The following is a 10,023-nucleotide window of genomic DNA, read 5'->3' as shown; positions in this document are numbered from 1 at the left end:
CTACAGCCCGGACAGGTTTACTTTTTCTTCTTTTTGGCTCCCTTGAGCTTCGCCTCGATCAGCCGCTGGGCCTGTTTCTTTATCTCCGCCCGCGAAGGGACATAGCTATGGTCCACATCCGCAAACTGGAAGGTTTCTGAACAGGCAAGAAAAGGAGTGGCTGCCTCCCTCTTTCCAGAGGCTTCCCACCTCTACCCGTTGGCGTTTGCTGCCATAGGCCAATCTCCTGCTTGGAGCTCATTTCAGACATGTATCAATGACTGGAGACCCCTGCCCTAAGTCACCTAAGGCCAGGTGCCAGACAACCAGGATTTGCCAAGATTATCCACACTAGCTGTCCTTATCCTTTCACCCCACCTTGTTGCCTCTGTAGCAGAAATTCTTCTAAAAGTTTGGTCTGGGCTCCCTTCCGGCCCATCCCATGATATACGCCCCTTTTGTCTCAGAAAAAGAAACCTCTGTCACGTCTATCGAGTAAAACCTTTCCCTTCAGCGCCCAGTCACCATGTATGCTATCTCTTGTCTTGAGTTCAGACTCTATCTAGTTGCAGCTATTGTTCTTGTCGTCCTTCTCCATCTCCCTGTGGCCGGCATCTAGAGCCTCACCTATCATGTCTTCTTCTGGGTCCTCAAAGGTAATTCTGGTGTTATGTTTCTCTTTTAGAGTTGATGACTCCAAGGTGTCCCTCACCTTTGTGTCAACCTGCAGGGCAGCACCCATTGTCACCTTGGAGAGCACATGGGCTTTGTGGGGACCCCTCCATGGCCCAGGGTTACCTCCTCATTTCTGGACAACGTTTGCATGCGCTCAGCCAGGTAGATGAGCTTTCCCTCACAATAATCCAGCTTGCCGTACACATCAAGGGTGTCAGAGACTGCTGTTTCTTTCTGTAGGTCAGAGGAGCAGCTTGTTTTTCCTGTGGTCCCACACAGGGACCCTGTACACAGCATCTCCTCCCCGGGGCTGATACCTGGAAGGTTGGCAAGGTGATGCCGATGAGCCGGATGTAGAGGTTGTCAATGCCTGTCTGGATGACCAGCAGCAGCTGCTGGCTCTTGTTCATGTTGTTTTGGGCCTGCTTGAGTCTTGCTTCTTCCTCTTCTAGCATGTTCTTCATCTTCTTCTGGATAGAGTTAAAGCTATGGAGGAGGTAGGCACGGAAGTAAGGAGGAGGAGGTGGGCACAGCAGTGAGGAGGAGGAGGTGGGCACAGCAGTGAGGAGGAGGAGGTGGGCACAGCAGTGAGGAGGAGGAGGTGGGCACAGCAGTGAGGAGGAGGAGGTGGGCACAACAGTGAGGAGGAGGAGGTGGGAACAGCAGTGAGGAGGAGGTGGGCACAGCAGTGAGGGTAGGCCCACAGGGGTCCAGAACCAGGTGGCAACTTCAGAGGCTCATAATTCACCGTCAAGCGGGTAGGTCCTCAGCTCTTCTGCAGATGAACAAGTTCATTGGCAGTGGATATGTGCAGCTACTAGCTTGTACCTGTGGAGCCATCCAGGAGCCCGGGAACATACCCAACAGCGCTGGGAGTCTGGTGGAACTTGAGCACAGCCTCCTCAAGTTCTAGCTTCTTCATCAGGGCCTCTAACTGTGTCCGCCGCTCCTCACAATCCTCCATCTGTAGCTCCAGGTTCTCCTCTGTATTTTTCTGAGCTAGGAAGCGGCCAGCTATGTCCTAACCAGACCAGGGCAGAGAGACACAGGTGTGGGCTTGGGAGGCAGTAGGGCTTCCTAGCCCTGGTTTCTCAGGGGCCCCTTGCAGTAGAGAGTGCAAATTCTTGGTACTTGGGGCTCAGTCGTGACACTGAGTGCTTTTGGTACTTGGGGCTCAGTCGTGACACTGAGTGCTTTTGGTACTTGGGGCTCAGTCGTGACACTGAGTGCTTTTGGGTGCTGAGGTTTGTGAGGAGCTGGGCAGAATGGCAGCCTGTGTGTAGCCTGGTTACGTAGCTTTCATGGTCGGCAGAGGGTAAATAACCTCAGCTACCATGAAGACACCATGTATCCCGTTCAGTCAAGATGCTGTGGACGGCGCTCAAGGACTGACAGTGGGAACTCAGGAGGGTCTATCACAAAAGAAGGCCGTCAGAAGCAGCTGTTCGCTGTGGCTGTCAAGTTGGAAAGGGGCTAGAGCAGAGGTGAGAGGCCAGGTTCTTAGCATTTGGACTTTCAGATTCTGGTAGGCTCTGTCCTGTACCTGGAACCTGGTGGGGACAAGCCAGCCATGTGCTGAGGCTATCTTCTTCTTTTTTTTTTTTTTTTCTGAGACAGGGTTTCTCTGTGTAGCCCTGGCTGTCCTGGGTCTCACTCTGTAGACCAGGTTGGCCTCGAACTCAGAAATTCTCCTGCCTCTGCCTCCCAAGTGCTGGGATTAGAGGTGTGCGCCACCATGCCTGGCCCTGAGGGTATCTTCTTTTCTGAGCTACATACCTCAAAAAAAATCCCAGACTTTTTCCAGGCTTGGGAGCATCATATTTGGGGACCTTCATGGGAGGTCTAATCTTTGTGAACGTTTTGCAGAGTATCCCAGGCCCTGGCCTAACTTAGCTACCCTCCAAGCACCAGCGAGACTTACCCAGAGGTGGGAGCACTGCACAGCAGACTTGACCCTCTCTACCAAAGTAGTCACTTTTGTCTGGTATTGTATGTCTGCTACGGAAGTTTCTCTTTTCTTCACTGGGCAGAGCAGAGAAGGAGGGTCTAGTCAGTGTGCAGGAATGGCTACCTGGTGGCTCTGTAGACCCTCAGGCTTCAGAGATGTCAGTGAGGATGGTGGGTGCCTTCATGTGACCTGTACCTGTATCTGCTCTCCTCAGCCTGACCCTTCAGAATACTTTGGGACTTTTTCTGAGATTTCACCAGGTAACTGGGCCCTAGTTGTTAGAGATGGCATCTTTGTAGCCACCTTGTGCCAAAGGCTGTCAGCTTCTTCAGGGACAGGCAGGGAGAGGCAGGGGGGCTGCTTCCTCACCCTAGTGACCATAGGTTATTTGTGGCCTAATGGTGACCTGGCTGGGAGATCTTAGACATTGCTGGCTACTGGAGACTTTGGCTGCACAAGGCAAAGAGCTGAGACTCACCCTTTACGCTTTCCATAGTCATCAGATTGGAGGGGAAATCCAAGTCCCTCCGGCCCTGAGAGGAGAAAGAAGCAGATGAGGAGGAGAAGGAGAGGGTCCTCCCAGCTCTTCCCCATGGGGCGTGGCTCGGGATGTACACGGCGGTACTTCTCGCTCGTCTCCTTGGTGTGAATCTTGTCTATGAGCTTCTTCTGCTGGTTCAGCCGGTTCTCCCTGGCTCGTCGCTCCTCGATGAAGGTTGCCTCCCCTTGCCTCATGATCCTCTGGAGACACAAGAGAGTCAGTGGGGATGGTATCTCACCAAGGATCCTCCCAGGGTCTTGAAGCCCGTGGCCAGTTTTCAGTCTTCATATCACTGGACTGTGGAAGAAAGCTGGCCATTCTTGTTATTGGCTCCCAGTATCCACTTGGGTGTTCCTTTGCCTCTGGTGCCAGGACTCCTGGCTGACACATGCTGTGGCTTTTCTTTGTAGCCCAGCTGCTCTATTTTTCTCTGGGCCCTTGCCTTTAGTTTAATCTCCTGACATGTTCCACTTAGAACTCATTAAATTAGATGTAACACATCTAAAAGCAATTCATTCCCTTTATTCCCAAACCTGTTATCTCCTACACTCTGCCTCTGCAGCTGAAAACCACCGTCCGTCCTTGCTTGCTTTTGCTCTCTCTCACACTCCTGTCACTAACGCTCACTGTGGTCACCCCTAAAGATTTCTCTGCCCTTTCTGCTTCTGGCCACCCCAACTCTTATGCCAGCCTGGCCACACAGCCAGGATTTCTGCTCTGGCACCTGTAGTTAATGTGCGCCATTATAAAACACAATCTGTTTTTGTCTTGTGTTTTGTTTTTGGCGTTTTAAAACAGGGGTGTAGCTCCTGGCTGTCCTTGAACTCACTCTGTAGACCAGGCTAGCCTTGAACTCAGAGATCTGCCTGAGTACTGGGATTAAAAGCTTGTGCCACCACACCTAGCATAAAACAGGATCTGATCAAGTGTCCCCTTATCTGCTCTGAGGCTGTAAGCATGAGAACCCTGTTGCCTCCACTGAGGCTATGTAGATTTCTGTGCATTAACCCAGAGCTGTGGCTCTTCTGTCCCTTCTCTTTCTGAGCTCTGATTACCCCTGACTTTGCTGCTCCTTCAGAGTTCATTCAAGCATATTTCCTTGGAAAGCCGCCCTGGAGACCTCAGAACCTCTCTGTCTCTGTCTGCCACAGTGACCTAGATATGATGTGGTGGATTCCTCGACGAATTCCCCACTGCAGGAGGATAGGGCTGGCTGGCCCTCTAGTCCCATCTCCCTAGAGGCAGGGATCTTGGCACTGACAAGGTCACTAGATGCCCTCTTGTCCTAGCCGCATCTGTCATGGCTTCTATGCTCAGATGTCCCATGGGCGAGCAGATTAGCTGGGAGGACTGACAAGGGATTTCTCCATTGAGAGATGATAGGAAGTAAAGTCATGGGATGTGCAGAGAGGTCCTGCACAAGGCAGGATCAGGGGAGCCAGTTGGTGCCAGACCCCCAAGCCCGGGGCTGACCTTGACCTCGTCAGTAATCATCATGGCATCTTGGGACATGACTGTCATGTCTGACAGCTCCGAGCAGTAGTTGGCCACCAGGGTCTGGAGCTTGTCTAGCTCTGTGGGGTACTCTGCCAGCACCTATGAGGACAGGCAAAGGCAACAATGGTCATGAAGCCATGGGTTCCTTTCCTGCCATCATCCCATACTGCTGGCTTTCCTGGGCCTTATGGTTCTCTTCCACCCTTCATGCTCAGACTATGTGAGCCCTAGGACACGATAGGGGTTACAACTGTGGCCCAGCATCTGGGCAAGGTACAGAGCAAGAGAAAGAAGTGTTCTAGCATGGATAGGCATTGGTGACCTATGGACTCTCACTACCCAGGACAAGAGGATATGATGACTCAAAGACCCACCCCATCGAAGGCCAACTCTAAAATCCAGGAGGGTTTTCTTGGGGGACATCTTTGATCTGAAGTGGAAAAGAGGGGCTTGAAAGATGGGTATGGGGGCTGGAGAGATAGCTCAGTGGTTAAGAGCACTGGCTGCTTGCTCTTCCAGAGGTCCTGTGTTCAATTCCCAGCAACCACATGGTGGCTCACAACCATCTGTAATGGGATCCAATGTCCTCTTCTGGTGTGTCTGAAGACAGCTACAGTGTACTCATATAAATAAAACAAATAAATCTTTAAGAAAGAAAGAAAGAGAGAGAGAGAAAGAGAGAAAGGTGGGCATAGGACTAGATAGGGCTCCAAGTGAAGGCCGCCTCTAACCAGCCAGCTCTGTGATCTTGTGGTCATACCCAGCCCTTTAATGGTGATGCCGACTTTGTCAAAGGTTGTTGTTAGGCTGAATAGAGCCGTAAGGCAGCACACTTGCATCAATGGTCAAGGCAGCCTGGGGATTGATAATACTTTACTTTCAAAACCTATACATGCTGAATCTTTGCCAATTTTTAAAAAAGTATGGTGGAACATGGGGATTTGTTTCAAGTGTGTTTATTATGGAAAGAAAGTTCTACAAAGGATACCCCAGTGAAGGGGTGTGGGGAGGGGTGAACATAGGAAAGACAGGTGGGAGGGCCTCCAGTTGAGCTTCCAGCATGAGGGTCGGGTCAAAGGGACAGACCAGAGCATGATACTGAGATTCTGGCTCAGGCATGTGACCTCAGCAGGGGAAAGCTGCTGTAACTGCTCACACACGGACCCTTCCTCCCAAGCCAAGCCGCTCATTCACCTCCCTTTCTTGCGTGAGGGGGAGGGTATTAACTTTTGCCTGGCCACCTTTTCAGGTCTGTCCACCATTGTGCTCTTAGGAACCCCTGCTGCCCTGAAGCACTTTCTCCACTACAGATGCTCTGCTCTATGAGCACCGTATTAGGAGTGCGCTCCGCGAGAGTAATGACTGGGGCTCCCTGGGGCTTTCGTGGGTCAGAGTGTCCTTCCTCCTGGATTCACAGAAAGCAGGGGAGAGCCAGATCCAAAGTGGGCAGGAGATTGAGCGCTCAGCATATTTTGGGAAGAGAGAGAAGAGTCTTTCCTGAAGACTCATGTGACGCACGTCACAGGATTTCCTGGGGGCGGGGGAGGGCATGGCCCATCTTGGACCCTCAGCGTTCCAAACTAAGCCATATCATATGTGAAAGAAAGAAGTCTGTGATTTTGTGATGTGTGTGATCATTCCCATCTCCTTTTGAAATAGAGTTTCACTGTGTAGCCCAGGCTGGCCTGGGATCTTCCCATCTTAGCCTCTTGAGTGCTAAGATGATATATCTGTGCTACCATGCCCAGGCTTAAGCCCAAGTTCTGGGTGCAGCCCATAATATGCTTGTGTGGAACAACAAAAATGAAGTTCTCAGAGGAACATTTCCACATTAGGGCAGCTTCTCGGGCTGCCTGGAGGAGAGTCGCAGGCGGGGCTCTGGCCAAGGGGCTTTATACCTTCTTGAGGTAATCCAGCAGCACTTTGTACAGCGTGTGGATGTTCTGGCTGGTGGTGATCTTGATCACGGTCTTTTCAATGTTGTTCTCCAGTTGGCGGATAATCTGGTGGTGGTGGGGTTATGCAATCATTGGAAAAGCTTGGTGAGAAGACCCACCTCTTCATAAGCTCTCATCAGTGTGAAGCGACTGAACCCTGCCCAGGAGGGTGAGAGGGGTGGCGGGTGGGGACGGGGGCTAGGCTTTCACACAAGGATGCTGGGCTCCCTCAGTCCTGCCCCTGATTTCAGGCCGTGCAGATGAAGTAATTAGTGTACATCTTATCCACCTCCCAGCCACCATGTTGAAATGGCTTTGATTCCCAACGTCATGTTTACAGCTGCGTGATAAAACATTAACTCAGGTCATCAGTTCCCTGCTCCTTGTTAGTAAGTTGTCCTGTTTGTATACACAGCCTTGTAAGGGTCTGGCCCACCCGCACGTCTCACCCTTCTGATGTTGCCCCACCCCTCCACTGGAGGGCAGTCCAACAGACTTACACGGACGCTCTTCTTCTCAATGAACACTGTCTAACCAGCGGCCCCGCCCTTATAACAGAGTCCTTGTCTGAAGGGGCTTTGGTCTCCGCAACAGAATCTCCATATCCTCCAACGTAGACTCACCCCTTCGAAGCCTAGCTGGCTGAGTCCCACTCCTCTCGAAAGCTCCCGCGCTCAATTGGGAGCCCCGTCCCCGGTCACCTGAAGCTGCCGCAGTTCGTCCTTAGTAGCATCAGGTTGGTTCCGTAAGCTGGCCAGCTCCAGCTGCAAGCTCTCCAACTTCTGTCCGCGACGCCGAACCAGGTGGATCAGTATGTTGTGTGTATTCACACGGTCAAAGACGTACTTGCGCAGCTTCTCCCGAGCCACCTGGGTCCGGGAGGGCGCCCGTGCGTGGGTGCGAGAGGGAGCGCTGCGGGGACCCCAGGAAGGTAGCAGGCTGGAGACCCGTGGCTGCCCCACTGGGAAGCAAGAGGTGGGGACGCGCTTTGCCTTCTGCCGGCTCTGTAGCCTTTACTGGGGGCGGGCCTCGGGGACTGGGGCCGAGAGGGGCAAGGGATCCTCTCGGTCCTCGCCTGCCTCGTTACCTCCAAAGTACTGCGGCCGTGTGCCAGCCTCAGGGACGTATCCTTCCCGCAGGCCTTGGAGATGGTCCATTGATCATGCTGTGGAGGGGCGGCGGCTGAGCTTGGAGTCTGGCCCTTGGCACTGATTACTCAGGCATATCCCCCAGTGCCTCTTACTCGCTGCTAGCCCAGCAAGGAGACCGTTGGTCCTGGGACCCCTGAGCAGACCGCACAGGACCCCTCCAGGGTCATCCCTGCTCTGGTGTGATGGGGTCCGCAAAGAGTCTCTGCTGTTGGCGCTAAGCACTCTGTGTGGGTGTTGGGGAACCTGCACTGGGCACTTGCTACAGAGGAACCCACTCCTTCAGGCCTTCTGGTCCAGAGAGATGGGTAGAGTGTGTGCATAAGTAGCCACCACCTAATCTCAGGCTGCAGGGGCGGGGGTGGGGGCGGGCTTTTGCACCTTCTTAGCCAAAGCCCAGTCTTGGGCTCCTCGGCGGAGGTTGCTGCGCAGGATTCCCATTGTAGCTTTGTTCTGTGCTGTCTTCTCCTTCACACCCTGGATCTGGAGTGCCCGACATTGTTCTGTAAGTGGTGGAGGGAACAAGATTTCCAGACAGTAGGGTAAAAGGGCTGGCTGAGAATCTCCGCAAAGCATCCAGAGAGGTCAGTGGAATTACTGCATCGCTTTTGTGATCATTTTCTCTCCTCTCGCCCTGTTCTGGCCTTCACAAGCTTTCCTGCTCAAAGTGGTCATCTGCTGGCCAGTAAAGAGGGAGAGGCCAAGACCACCAAGGGAGTGGGACACCCTTGTCTCTTTCAGAGCTCTTGCAGAGAAACAGGCAGACCTCTCCTTGACCCCTCCACCTTTGGGCCAATATTGTGGGAAATGCACAGGTCACCCCTCAGATGGCAGGCCCTTCTGTGACTCTGACCCATTGCTGGGGCCTGGGTGAGTAGTAGGAGGGACAGCTGCCTGGTAGCGGAGCAGAGCGGCAGTACCCAGTGTGAGGCTCACCCTGGAGCCGAGTGATGGTCCTTAGCTCCGTTATCTGTGCCTCCACAGCTGCTTCGTTGTGTACCTTCATGGTGGCCTAACGGCCCCCCCTTCCAGGGGTTCTGTGTGCCTCTCACCCTTCCTGTGCAGTTGCCTGCTCAGATTGAGATTGTCTTTGGAATTTCAGCTCATTATGATGGGGACTAAGGTTCTCAATGCCCAGAGAACCCTGAAATTCCATCCTTCTGGAATTCCATTCTTAGGGTCATCTCTGGGTTCTCGTGCTAAGGGAAATGAGTCTTGAGACAGCTGCTTCAAGAGCTCTGTTGAACACTAGAGCCCTCTTGACAGTGGTAGTGAATTTGTGATGGCTTACTGCCACACTCACCCGGTACCTCCCCATATCCTTGTTCCCTCCCTGGACCCTAGGGTCACAAAGCAGCTTGACTGAGTCTCCCACATGTAAAGCCAAGTCAGTGCCCGGTAAGACCTTTCTCTCCAATCCATACTTGCAGTTCAAAGCCCAGGCACTGGGTGACTTGGCTTACCATCCCAGCTTCTGCCCACCACTGTTCCATCTCTTCCAACTTTCCCAGACCTGTGTTGGCCTGTTTGGTGCCATCCTGCCTGACTCCTGCATCCCTCAGCCCCCTAGATCTTGGGTCACAAATTACTGGCAGAGACTAGTTCACACACCTACACTGTACTGTCCCTTAGAGCAGTGTGCCAGGAGCAATCAGTAGCATAGAACACTATGGGTTATGGGAGACACTTAGTGCAGACACCTACTTTGCAGGTGTCTGCATAACTAAGTACTCTTTAGGCATTTATTCTTCAATCTGGGAGTAGAGGGCTGAGTCAGGGTATTGCATGCCTGGTCTGCTGCTGTGTCTCCTTGGCTGTGGATGCTTTCAGCTCCTTTGACCTCATATAGTTGTATCTCTGTGCCTGTCTGTTTCTTAATTTCTTCTTACAAGGATACCAGAAAGAAGGGATTAGTCCCCACAGCATCAGTAGCCCTAATCACGTCATCAAAGGACCCATCTCCAGTAATTACCTTCTGAGGTCCCCAGGGGTTAAGATTTTAGTGTATTGATTTTGGAGGTTATGTAGTCAGACCCTGTGTGTAACTCTAGACACATTAGTGCCTCTCTTCCTGTGACCCCTTGCATGGATCTCCTACCTTTCAGCCACTTTTCTGTCCAGTCTAAACTCCATGTTCACCCCTTGCCTCCCTTCTGATCTATGTCTCATCCTCAAGAGGACTGGAAGGCGCTGCCAATGGCTACACTGCTCACCTTACCTCCCTAGGAAACACTAGGTGACCTGGCTTGGTATCCAGCTGAGGCAGAGTCAGTTGTATCCCCTGCTATTGGCTCTTCC

General features: G+C 52.5%; 1 protein-coding gene across 1 annotated transcript; it reads right to left on the bottom strand.

Annotated features, from left to right (window-relative positions):
* Window positions 1–17: 17 nt before the first annotated feature.
* Ccdc183 (coiled-coil domain containing 183) lies at window positions 18–8,779 on the bottom strand. The gene is made up of 14 exons (XM_021156018.2): window positions 8,662–8,779; window positions 8,107–8,228; window positions 7,665–7,742; window positions 7,279–7,446; window positions 6,539–6,643; window positions 4,617–4,739; window positions 3,218–3,343; window positions 3,081–3,135; window positions 2,576–2,676; window positions 1,515–1,675; window positions 972–1,140; window positions 778–888; window positions 607–703; window positions 18–136 (listed from the first exon to the last, which is right to left on the bottom strand). The coding sequence occupies exons 1-14, from the start codon at window positions 8,729–8,731 to the stop codon at window positions 18–20; spliced, it is 1,605 nt and encodes a 534-aa protein (XP_021011677.1). The 5' UTR covers window positions 8,732–8,779.
* Between the last annotated feature and the right edge of the window lie 1,244 nt (window positions 8,780–10,023).

This window comes from Mus caroli, unplaced genomic scaffold, assembly GCF_978045245.1.
Source record: "Mus caroli unplaced genomic scaffold, Mus_caroli_1 scaffold_2, whole genome shotgun sequence".
Classification (NCBI taxonomy): domain Eukaryota; kingdom Metazoa; phylum Chordata; class Mammalia; order Rodentia; family Muridae; genus Mus; species Mus caroli.
The sequence above is the reverse complement of the archived record's forward strand: the minus strand, read 5'-3'. Positions and strand labels throughout refer to the sequence as shown.

Excerpts from the sequence above, each read along its gene's own strand:
- Ccdc183 (XM_021156018.2), bottom strand. The coding sequence starts at position 8,731 with ATGAAGGTACACAACGAAGCAGCTGTGGAGGCACAGATAACGGAGCTA. Across the intron at positions 7,447-7,664 it reads ACGGCCGCAGTACTTTGGAG|GTGGCTCGGGAGAAGCTGCG; the intron begins GTAACGAGGCAG and ends TCCCGGACCCAG. Across the intron at positions 3,344-4,616 it reads TGATTACTGACGAGGTCAAG|AGGATCATGAGGCAAGGGGA; the intron begins GTCAGCCCCGGG and ends TTGTGTCTCCAG.